Source organism: Lissotriton vulgaris, chromosome 5, assembly GCF_964263255.1.
Source record: "Lissotriton vulgaris chromosome 5, aLisVul1.2, whole genome shotgun sequence".
NCBI classification, from domain to species: Eukaryota; Metazoa; Chordata; class Amphibia; order Caudata; family Salamandridae; genus Lissotriton; species Lissotriton vulgaris.
The window spans coordinates 1,839,254,489-1,839,266,945 of NC_141693.1; the positions used below are offsets into that span (position 1 = coordinate 1,839,254,489).

The window sequence follows — 12,457 nt, forward strand, 5'->3', positions numbered from 1 at the left end:
GAAGGATGGCGAACTGACCTACATTTTTCAATTTATAATACCTCCAACTTGGTTTAATGACCCTGCCTCTTGCCTTTCACCATGATCCTGAGGAGTCCAATAAGCATGAGCTAACTCCAGATGTGCCCGCAGCATACCTGATCAAGATCCTGGCATTGAATAGGTGAAAGCCTCTCTATAAAGTGGCCACAGACCTCAGGGCTGTTAAATTATATCTGCACTTCCAAAAAAAACGGAAAATAAACACTTAGCAAACACCTCAGTTAACTTCTTGTGATCTCACTCGAGAAAAAAATAAAGAAATGAGAAATGGGCTGCATTCACTCTTGTCTACCAAATACAAAAAAAATTGCATGGTGTTTACTGGTTCTAGTGTCATTATGTCAACCAGCACTGCATTTTCACATGCCATCCGAAGGAAGAACGAGAGCTGCTACCCTCGCTTTCAACTGCTCCAATTCCATTAAAGTGATCTGTTTAATGTGGTGACTGATAATTGAATGAACAGCAGTGAACATCACGACCTTCGAGTGGTACTACTGATCACAATGCCACCAGTGATTTTTTTTCTGTCTGCATGGTCAAGTTTTTGTCATTTACTATAGAGTTGTCTTCTCAGACTAAAGCAGCATCAAATATGCTTTGTTCCAAGTGTAAGTGATAGAGGAAAGGAATTTCTGAAGAGGACATCATTGCAGAGAAATACAAGTAAATATATATGTTAATTACTCAAATTATTCCAACCTCTCCTCAGAAAGTATAAACTATACTGAAATTAATAAAAACCATCTCAATAGAAACTACAATGGACATCTTGTGCTAAAAGACTAATACAATAGGGTTAAAAAAGATAATATGTCTACAATTTAATATTTAACCATTCATTAGTATAAAAAGATCGTAATTACAATAGTTGCAGTGATTATATCATATTCCATAATAATCACTTTGAATATTTATGTTAAAAAGCTTTAGGAGGGTATGTTGTAATCTTTTAGCGTTGAGATTTCTATTACTGTTTTTAATATTATATTATAAAATCACAATATGTGGTGTGCTCAGCTGTATCCTTCCATTATAAGTCAAACAATACAAGATCTGAAACTTTTAGTTGACTAGACATCTATATTATGTCCTCACCCTTAATAAATGAGGTGAATGCCTCAGTGATGCTCTGAATTCCTATATGATTGAAGACTGGCAATAGTCCAGTTTGATTTTTGATTCAGACCACAGAGAACATCATTTGCAAAAAAAGGACGTCTTGAAGTTTCCATCCTACCATTAGCTCTGCTCGTGGAAGAAGCTGGAAGTCTAATTTCAAAAAATATGCCTCTTACTAATAGTTTAAATGGTTTAGTAAAGAAGACGGGAGTATGGGCACTCCTTAATCATGGTATTTAACGCACTGATGAAACAGTGAAGAGGAAAAAAACAATAGAACAGCTACGTTTAAGACTAAGGGAACCAAATTCCGTACCTCAAACTGGGTGACAGCAGCGTAGCGCACTTCGTTTGAAGGTGTTGTATATTTGCTACGATAGAAACCTTTCATTTTATCATTCAGCTCCCCAACAAAGTCGATTTTTAATGATCCTGAGCCTAAAAAAAGAAAAGAGCAGAATAGGTTTTAGTGGCTGCTTTCCAGAACCTAACTGGCTTACAGAAGAAATTAGTAACTTATCTCTTACTATACTTCAACAATGGAATCTTGTATATATATATATTCACATGCTTGATTCATTCTCCATTAACAGAATATGAATCACCTCTACATTTAAATTGAAGTAAACAGTGCTAACATGAAACACATCCACCTCATTTGAAGCAACCAGAAGGTCAATAAATGAGGTGGACGCATCAACTCACCTTCTCTCTGAAGGGAGCACTATACCTCACATTTCAAAGCACATCTGTGAGATGATTATATAAAGAATGAGCCTCTGACCAGAGAGGAGGGAGGGTCGAAGGGAATATATAAAATATTTCAATGTTGGAGAACTGGAGTTACAAGGACTAATTTATTATCCAACATCGGATCCTTTAAATACTCACATGCTTGAATCAGAAACCTCTTGGCTGTCCAAAAGACATGAACATTTGATTCAATTAGTCTAGGTTTTTAAATTTTATCATGGTAGAACACGAGACAGTTCCACATGTCCAATAAACGTAATTATCTTTCCTCTGGTGTAGATGGATTTGGAAAATTGGTTCTCAGAATAACAGTTTCATTAAAATCTTGTGAATCGGAGGAAAGTTGATGGTGAATGCTTGCATCACTCCTTGCAGATGTAAATGCTAGGAGAAGTGCTGCATTCTATAAACCACATTTTAAGCATGTCCGGTGTATTGGTTGAAAAGGAGGTTGCATTCGCTGGCTAAGGACAGTATTGAGCCCAATTTAGGCTACCATTACGTCATACCAGGAGATGCTGCAAAATGTAAGGCTGCTTTACCAGTTAGCAGCGCAAACTAGCCCCCACCCATCAAACGGAATATAGGGCCAACGTAACTACCTTGACAGGAGATGCAAGATAACATAAGAAAATCCTATCTGCAATCAGCATCAGAGCTGTATACATATGATCAGAGGAGATGAGACAAAAACAGACCTATCCTATCTGCCTTTAGTGATAACAGAAACACATTGTGGTAGCTTTCCTGCAATGCAAAGATTATACAAAATAACATATTACACATGTTACGATAAAAACATTTAAAAAAAAAAAAAAGATTATAGGATGTTGCGACTTGCCATTAGAGATAAAATGTTATACTTCAGGTTACCCTGTAGTTTTTCCTATAGTACAAGGATGTGCCAAAGTTTAGTCCTGATTTCATTAAGTCTGTAATTTAATGCACATTTTGTACAGATCTGTAAGCAAGCTACAGGTCACACGTTTTAAACTCAATTGGTGACGTCAGACTGCCATCCTTCTGAGGTAGATTCAACAAACTCACTAATTGAGTTAAGGCCCCATCTTTTATTAATCGTGCCTTCACGTCGCTTTCAGCAGCCACAATTCTTGAAAGGTCGATAAAACAGGAGCTGACGTCGTATCTAGACGTTAACCTGCTGGACTCAAGTCAGCATGGCTTCCGGTCGGGTCATTCAACAGAGACTGCGCTGGTCATGGCAACAGAGGAGATTCGGAGAAAGGTAGAAGGGGGGGAGGGGGGGGGGGGGGGGGGGAGCTATCCTCATCCTCCTAGACCCATCAGCAGCATTCGACACAGTGAATCGCATTATGTTAGTGCGGTGGCTGAAGGTGGTGGGAATTAGGGATGAGTCTCTGTCCCTCCTCTCCTCATTCCTAGAGGTTAGGGAACAAACTACAATCTACAGTTTAAACCCTTCCTTCTCCCATGTGGAGTGTCACATGGATGGGCACGGTCACCAACTCGGTTTAATATATAGGTCACCCCACTTGCCAGTCTAATCAAACAGCATGGTTTTTCATTTGTGTCTTACATGGACGACTCACAGATTATCATCTCGGTCTCTAAACAGTGAGTCTGTCGCAGCTAGTTTCCATGCTTGTCTGACTCACATCATGAGCTGATGAGCAGTAACTATCTTAAAATCATCACAGATAAGACGGAGGTGATGGAGTTTGGCAACGGTCCGTCCATATGTAACCACAGTTGGTGACCGATAGAGGCCGCGAATGTCCGGCACCATCTGCAAAAGTTAAGGATTTGGAGATCATTTTTGATAACCAACTTAGCTTTTCGGCCCAGATAAACCGCGTAACCGCCACTTCAGAAGGTATTCTCTTATTCTGCAGAAGCGGAGAAAAACAGTGGTAGTGACCCTAGTTCTATCACGCCTAGATTACTGCAATGCACTATTCATAGGCATTGACAAGGTGCAGAAGGCTAAATTGCAGTCTATACAAAATGCAGCTGCTCGGACATTATTGAATATCCCAAAAGTCCACTCAACCTACGCTGCCAATAGATCCCTGCATTGGCTTCCAATACAGCAGCGTATGGAATTAAAGGCTTTATGCCTGGTTCATAAGACACTATATGGCGGAGAGGCAGCAGACCTCCGTAAATTTTTCCATTGGTAAATTCCTATGAGAAGCCTCAGATCCTCAAACCAAGTTTTATCTGTACCACCAAAGTCTGTAGATCCAGATGGGGTGGTAGGAGTCTATCGCACTGTGCAGTCAGGCTATAGAACCAACTGCCTACCACTGTGAGACTTTAACCAGACAGGCTAATGTTTAGGAAACTGTTAAAAACGTGGCTGTTGCCCAGGTCATAAAACGGCCAGTATAGCTGTTTCTAGTCCCTCTCTTGTCTCACTTTAGCACCAAGACGCTTCGGAATTCGATCGCTCTATATACGTTATCCTATCCTACATGAAATATATCAAAACAAATTTCTCTGTTGTGTATTACGTTTGTCATGCCTTAATGTGTTGTTGGGCACTTTCACCCTATTTTCAACAGAGCGCTGCTCCCGATAGTGTCCATTTCTTGTCTTGTGCGGCCGACTTGTCAGAGTCATTGCACTTTAGGGGGGAGCCCCCATTCATTAGTGGAAGCCCCTGCTGGTCCCGGGGTCACTGTGCCTGGAACCAGACAGGCAGGTATATACTGGTAATGTTGCATGTCCGATTAAGAGGAGTGTGTTCCCACATTCTTTGCCCTTTTCCTTGGTAGGGGTCCGAGTCTCTGGGGACTGTATTACAACACGTCTTTGGCCAGAGGAAGGGCAAGTAGGTGGGCACGGCTTCGATCCCGCACCCTGTCTGTGGAGGTCTCCTCAGCGCTTTCCCAAGTCCTACAACTTCAGTCATCACTCACACTGCTGCATTTCAGAAAAGCCACTATTGTGCCTCTGCAACCCTCGACCTCTGAACCTTTTGCACACGCTCACAACCCCACTGCTTGGGGTGGAGTACGCAGCTTAGCTCTGGGGGCGAATAGGTATTGTAACATTTATATAGAGCTTACTTTGTGGGGCGGAATCTCTATGAGCCGGTGGAATCTTGGCGGTTGGTGCAACGTCAAGGGCCTGCCAGGAAACTGAGCGTTTCACAGGTAAGAGGACGTTTTAATGGGATGGGAGTGGGGCTTAGGACAGAGTGCTTGAAAAGGTCATTGAGGGCTTGTGGTGTGGTGACAGATGGCGGCTGCTTGGAAAGTGAATGCGCATGGCCCGCTGAATGTAAGCAAAGCACGTCGTTGTGCTTGAGGTAGGAGAGTCAATAAAGAAAATAGTGCTTATAAGACTAAATCACACATACCGTGAAACAACTGAAGTAAAAGGGCCAGTCACCATGGCAGATTGCAAATGAACAGACAATACAGAAAATGAGACACTGTGGTTTGTATCAGAAGAAAGTCAAAATGCTGACTGTATGGAGACGTGTGGGGGAGGTTAGCCTAAGGAGAATCCCTGATAAATACACAAAATCCTGTCTGGGGTGGTGCTAGCACCTCCCAAGGCAGGAAACCCTTTGTATAAGCCTCCCTCGCTGGTAGGACTCCCAGCAGCAGGAGGTCAGACTTGTGTCTGAGGTGGCAGCATCCATTTTGTGATGCGGAGGCTCTAATTAACTTTAACCGGGGTTCACAGTTAAATACATGTTGTGTCCCTCAGGAAGGGTGGAATGCTACTCCCGTCGCCAGAATTGGCGAGGGGGTAGTATTCCAATTCGTATGACACCTTACTCGACATGTTTTGATAATGTTATACCAAAGTTGGCAATAACCGCGAGGATTATAATGCACTTAAGAGTATATGGTATAGCGTTATCATGGAAACAGCTAAAGGACTTGGTTCTGAAAGCTGCAGACAGGCTCAGCTCATGCTAGAGCACCATCTCACATAATTCCAAGCACTCTGCCTTCAGGATTGATAAGGCCTGCCATAGGAGTGACTGATAGGAGGATATGTGTCCATTTTAGGGTTAGATATAGGGATACTATATCTAAAGCAAAGGGTGATTACACCACCTTGCCCCAGCTGATTGATCAGCCAGTTGTGTCAGATTTGGATGGCCAGCCAGGGGTGGCATAATTTGTCACTAATTGCTGACTAATTGCTGACTTGTGCTCTATAATACGCGTTTTAATTTCTCTTGACGTTTCACCAGTGTCCCTCCTTTCAGAGCTACAATTTGGTCTTTAACTGTGGCTGTATTCCCCCGTATTTAATATACTCCCCGTCAATATCTAGGGTCAGTCAGAAGACCCAGAATAAGGATGGTGTGTGCCCTCGATTGGACATCATTTTAATCCACATAGCATACTTTGACAGGGGGGCGTGGCTTGGGCGCCGATGGCGATGGTCGCCTGAGAGCTCGGCTCCGGGACTAAGCCCGAGATTATCCTGAAAATTGGAGGCTGAGGGGCACCCCAGACCCCGCATTCGGTTGTGCGAGGCGACGACACCCTGCCGGGGGCCTTAGTGGAGTTTGGACGGGGGCTGCTCTGAAGAAATGCCGAAGTTTGCGGAGTTGCGGAGTGCGACCCAACATGGCGCCCGGATTCCTTTGTCCCCTCGATCGAAGCTGCTGAGTTGAGGAGGACTCGCGGGTGTCGGCTGGCACCCGGATTCCCCATCCTCGGTTGTTTTGGACACTGGACATTGACGGGCTCAGACTTTATACAACGGGTTCACACTCGATTAGACGACCGGGTGGGTGCCCACGCACTGGAGGGCACCGGGTGTGGGAGCCCTCGGCTACTGGTGGTGGTCCGCATCGCGACTCCGCAACCAGCTACGTCCTCCCGGCCAATCCAACTACATGGGAGGCGCGACACTCTGGCGCCACGGAACAACCGAGGGAGTTGGTGGCCCTCACCCGGGAGCTACAGTGGGTGAACGGGCCTGCCCGTCCAGGCGACGGTTGTCTCCGCCCCCTCATCGGTGCCCTCGGACGACGTGGCGGTGGTGTGAGCCGAGGCGGCGGAGTCCTTACAGGCTCTGGAGAAGGAGATCGCCCAGACCAGACGTGAGAACGAATTCCCAGGAAGGTCGTGATCGACTCCTGTACGCGGAGACGCATACTCCGGGACACCAACGGAGAGCCCCCGGCAGCATGGGGAAACCCAGAGGAGCCAAGGGATCCAACCAGACCACCTCGGACTCCGAAGCCCAGGACAAGGAAGAGCAAGGAGACCCCAAAAGACCTGATGGCGCTCCGCTGCAGCAACAGTTCGACCGAATACTGGAGGCGATAGAGGCTACTCGGTCGGCCCTCCAACAGGACATTGCTCAGGTGGCGACAGGCCTGGGCCTCCTTAGGGCGGACCATGGTAAACTCTCAGACCGGGTCAAGGAGGTGGAGGGCACGGTGAAAACTTTGGAACCGGCGCAGAGAACCTTAGCTGCGACGATTAAGGATGCCATGTCCCGAATCGAGACCCTCGAACGGAGGGCAGAGGATGCGGAAGGCCGCAACAGAAGGAACAACATTCGAGTGGTGGGCCTGCCGGAAAAAAATCGAGGATGGTGATATGGTGCGATACTTGGAGACCTGGCTCCGAGACACGGTGGTCCCGGAGGGGCTGTCCTCCTTCTACACTCTGGAACGGGCCCACAGAGTTCCAGCACGACCCCTACAGCAGGGACGCACTCCAAGGCCGGTGGTGGCGCGGTTGCTGCATTTTCGGGATAGAGACTTGATCCTAAACGCCGCCAGGCACAATGGCCCGTTCCGGGTTGCGAACAGTCAGGTGAACATCTTCCCTGACTACACCTACGAGACGCAACGCAAGCGGATCTCCTTCCTGGCGGTTAAGCGTGAACTCAGAAGTGAGGGCATCCAATATTCCCTCCTATTCCCCGCAAAGCTCCGCGTCATTGTCGACGACAAAACCCAGTTCTTCGACACCCCGGAGGAGGTCTGTAACTGGCTCGAACTGTATAGGACAGGGAAAGATGGTTTCGGCACCTCGACCCAACGGGAGGATGAGCCGGAACAAAGGAGGCGATCCAAGAGAGTCAGGAATCGCCGCGGCCGCACGGGAGGGCCATCGACTGCGGAGACATCATCGGAGCGGAGGGGAGTGTTGGAGGTTCTGTCGGAACTATCAGGAGCAAGAGGTGAAACCCTCGAGGAGGAGGAAGAAAACCCGGGTGCCCAGGAGGCACCATCGGACTCGGAGGATTCGGTGGCAGACAGTACCCATACACCGGTGATCACGCCGAAGTCGGTGGAGGATCTTTTAGACGGACAAGGGTGACGGGGTACGCTGCCTTGTTTTGGGTGGGGGCCCGGCAGGGGGGAGGCGGTTGCCGTTCTTTATTGCTGACAACGGAGGAGGGAGGGTTGGGGGGCCTCTGCTCTTGCCCCAGGAGGTTTCGATACCGGGGGGGGCTTGCTATAGTCTTGGTGGCCTGGGCGACGAGGGCCCACTGCCTCCACCCAGCCCGCACCTGGCCCATAAGGCCTTCCTACGGTGGCGACCGTGGGACTAGGGGGGGTTTTGGGGTTGATACACGCCGAGGTTTGGATGGGATCTAGATGGTGCAGTTTGGGTCCTGTTCTGGGGTGGTTGGGGGGGGGCTTTGTTGGTTTTTGGGTGGTTTGGTTTTGGTTGGGGAAAATGGCCGCCATCAGTGCTGGGAGGATTGATGTTTTTTCTTTCGGGGGGACCCAAACGGGAAGACTGTGCAAGAACACTCTGGGACAATGGCTGATGTTGCTAACTTGAAATGTGTTACTTGGAACGTAAGGGGGCTTCACACTATGTCCAGGCGTCACAAGGTCCATGCTTATTTAGTGCGTAGGGGAGTGCAAATGGCGCTGCTGCAGGAAACGCATCTGAACAAGGCGGAAGGGGCGGCGCTTCAGCGTAGGTGGCGAGGGCAGGTCTTCTCCACGGCGTATTCTGCTTATGCCAGGGGGGCGCTAATATGGATTAGGGCAGGAGTCCCCTTTCAGGTCACGAGGACAGTGTTGGACCCAGAGGGGCGTTTCGTGGCCATCTCAGGCACCCTAGGAGGGAGGGATCTGAACGTTTGCTGTGTGTATGCTCCTAATGTTGACCAGACTGCCTTCCTTTCCGGGTTATCGGGCTCGCTAGCCCACTTTTTTGCCGGGCCCCTCCTGCTGGGGGGAGACTTTAACTCCGTAGTAGATGTGGACATGGACCGCTCGCATCCCCCGCTCCCCGATTCCCCAGTCCGGCGTACGGCCAAGGGTCGTCAGGATTGGCAGACCCGCTGGGGTTTGACGGACATTTGGAGAGCGCATCACCCCGCGACTAGAGATTATTCATACTTCTCGAGCCTCCATGAGCTACATGTCAGGCTAGATGGCTTTCTTGGTTCGCCCGAACTAGTTTCGGCAGCGGTCCGTTCGGAGTACCTATCGCGGACCATCTCGGACCATAACCCCCTCCTGCTGGACATTCGCTGGTTCCCCGGGACGCCGGCAGTACCCACCTGGAAGATGCGCCCCGAGATCCTCGAGGACAGTGTCTTCAAGGCGGACCTAGGGGAGAAAATCACGGATTATTTTGCGTCCAACGGCGGTTCCGCGAGTACTAGGGCGTTCGAATGGGACGCTTTTAAGGTGGTGGTGAGGGGCTACTGTATCTCTAAGAAGGTGGGCATGAGGCGTGTTATCCTGGCTGATTTAGATACAGCGGACCGGGCACTCCGCGAGCTTGAGGTTAGCCGTCCCGGGCACCCGGAATTGCAAACGGTAGAGGCGAGGGAGAAGGTAGCGGTGGAGATCGAGCGGCTCCGCTGTTTTGATTATAAGGCCTATACGGTCCGGTCTATTGCGGAGGGAGACAGGTCGAGTGCGTTGCTGGCGTGGTTGGCCAACCCCACGCGCCAGTCCCAGACGACGACAAATATGCGTAGGGCAGATGGGACAGAGGTTTGCACCCAACCGGAGATTCTTAGCTGCTTCCGGCATTACTACGAAAGTTTGTACCGTAGTCGCTCCGCGCGTGACCCAGATCGGCTTGATAACTATCTTAGCCCACTGGAACTCCGCACAGTGGGACAGGAAGTGGCTGAAACCCTGGGATCCGATATCGACTTGGGGGAGATCCGCGGGGCCATCAAACGGATGGCGAGAAACAAGACCCCGGGCCTAGATGGCCTCCCAGTGGAGTTTTATGCAGCTTACGCTGACCTCTTGGCCCCTCGGTTACTAGTGGTCTACAGGGAGGCGAAGAGGTTGGGTCGTCTCCCTGGCTCGATGTGTGAGGCGTTGGTGGTTCCTCTCCTCAAGCCGGGCCGGGACTCGTCCGACCCGGGGTCTTACCGTCCCCTATCCATGCTGACGGTGGACTACAAAATATTGAGCAGCATCTTGGCCTCGAGGCTGCTGGGACATATGAGTTCCCTAGTACATGAGGACCAAGCCGGTTTCATCCCACGGCGGAACACGACTATGAACATCCGACGGTTGTTCCGCTTGCTTGGGGAACCATTCGTGGAAGCCCCGTCCCCGGTGGTCTTGTCGGTAGACCTGGAGAAGGCTTTTGATAGCCTGGAATGGGACTACCTATGCACGGTACTACGGAGATTCGGCCTCGGGGAGGGATTTGTCAAATGGACTGCAGTCCTCTACGCTTCCGCTTCGGCCAGGGTTAGATCGGGTCCTTTGATTTCATCGCGATATTCGGTGGAACGTGGCACGCGGCAGGGATGCTCCTTATCCCCGCTTCTTTTTGCACTAGCGGTAGAGCCGCTGGCGATGCACCTCCGCTTGGGAGCCCACTACACGGGCTTATGGACGGCGGCGGGCCCGCATTATGTCTCGCTCTATGCGGACGACCTGTTGCTCTTCCTGGAGGATCCGGTCGACGCTTTGCGGGGAGCGGAAGTAGCGCTAACGGAGTTCGGAGCAGTCTCGGGTCTCCAAGTGAATTGGTCTAAGACCTGCCTCTTCCCGATGCGCAGGGGCACCCCCGCTCCTACGCTAAGTAAGGAGATCAGGTGGGAGCCCGACTGCTTTAAATACCTCGGGGTATTTGTGTATCATGACCAACCCGACCTCCTAGATGGGAACATTGCCCGTTGCATGCGAGCGCTCCGAGGCTGCATGGACTTCTGGGCCACGCTGCCGCTCTCAGTGGCGGGACGTATTGCCCTGCTCAAAATGGTGGCGCTCCCCCGGCTATTGTATTACTTCCGAACCTTGCCGATCTGGGTCCCACCGGCCACGTTTCGTCGCCTGCGTTCTATGGTGGTCGGGTTCCTCTGGGGAACGGGCCGGCGGCGGGTGGCCCTCACCACCCTGATGAGGCCAAAGGACGAGGGGGGGCTTGCTGTGCCGGATTTCGAAAAATACTATCTGGCGGCACAGCTCCAGACCTACACCCAGGAGATAGCCAGGGAATTTAGAGGCCCGGAAGACGGAAGGGGGACGGGTATGGCCAGGCACATCCTCTCCTTTATCGCGCTGCGACAACGCTTGGTCCTACGAGACCTGTCGATGGAGGAGCGGACTATCCGACTGTGCTGGAACCGGGCTCACGCTAGAGGCCACTTACGGAAGCCATATGCGCCTGAAATACCGTTGGGGATGCTGACGGCCCTCCCCCACGGAGGAGATTGGTCACGATTGGCGGACTGGGAGGACTCAGGTTTACAGCTCGTCGGGGACCTGTATGAGGACGGAGCACTCTTGTCCTTTCAGGATCTCATTGATCGCTTTGGGATCTCCAGGGGCGACTTTCTGCTGCATTCGGCCATTGTGCGAGCGATCCAGGCGCACTGGCAGAACGGGCTAGAGGAACCCCAATTGTCTCAGGTATGCCAGTACGTGATGATGTCGGCGGGCACGGTGAAGGCGGTCACTTGCCTCTACGGCAGGTTGATTACCGAGGGGTTGGTTCCTCTCACCACATTGAAATCCCGCTGGGAAGAGGACATTGGTAGGGAGATCCCGGAGACGACCTGGGCCCGGCTGGTGAGGCGTGCCTGGAAGGGTACACGTAGCGCCCGTTTCCAACTGGTCCACTATTACGTTCTTCACAGAGCGTACCTGACCCCGGTAAAGATCAGGCGTTATTTTGCCACGGCTTCAGCGGAGTGCCCTAGGTGCCCGGCTCAGGAGGCGGACCTTTTGCACATGCTATGGGCCTGCCCAGGACTGACGTCCTACTGGCAGGAGGTAGCGGCGACCTTGGAGGAGGTGACGGGGAGGCATTTATCATTCGATGTGGCGGTAGGGCTCCTGCACTGGTTCCCCCATACCCCTCGGAATAAAATCTCCAGTAAATTCATTGACCTGGGGCTCCTACTTGCTAAGCGAGAGGTGACCAGGAACTGGAAGGCACGGGCTGGTCCGGCAGGCAGCAGATGGCACAGTGAGCTTTTGAAGTGGGCGGCGGGTGAGAGCGCGCTAAGATACCAGCTGGCTTGGAGGCAGGGTAACGAGAAGGCGCAGGAGGCCGCGTTAGAGTGGGAAACGCTGGCGCAGGCCCTCAGAGATTATTGTACCCCCAGCGACTCCGAATGTGAT

General features: G+C 50.7%; 1 protein-coding gene across 2 annotated transcripts in view; it reads right to left on the reverse strand.

Moving 5' to 3' along the window:
- NPEPPS (aminopeptidase puromycin sensitive) overlaps positions 1 to 12,457 on the reverse strand; it is a 1,004,488-nt gene that overhangs the window by 688,939 nt on the left and 303,092 nt on the right. For both annotated transcript variants that reach the window (XM_086924308.1, XM_086924309.1), the window contains exon 4: positions 1,481 to 1,602. In XM_086924308.1, coding sequence (XP_086780434.1) covers positions 1,481 to 1,602 — 122 coding nt within the window. The remainder of the gene's footprint in view (positions 1 to 1,480; positions 1,603 to 12,457) is intronic.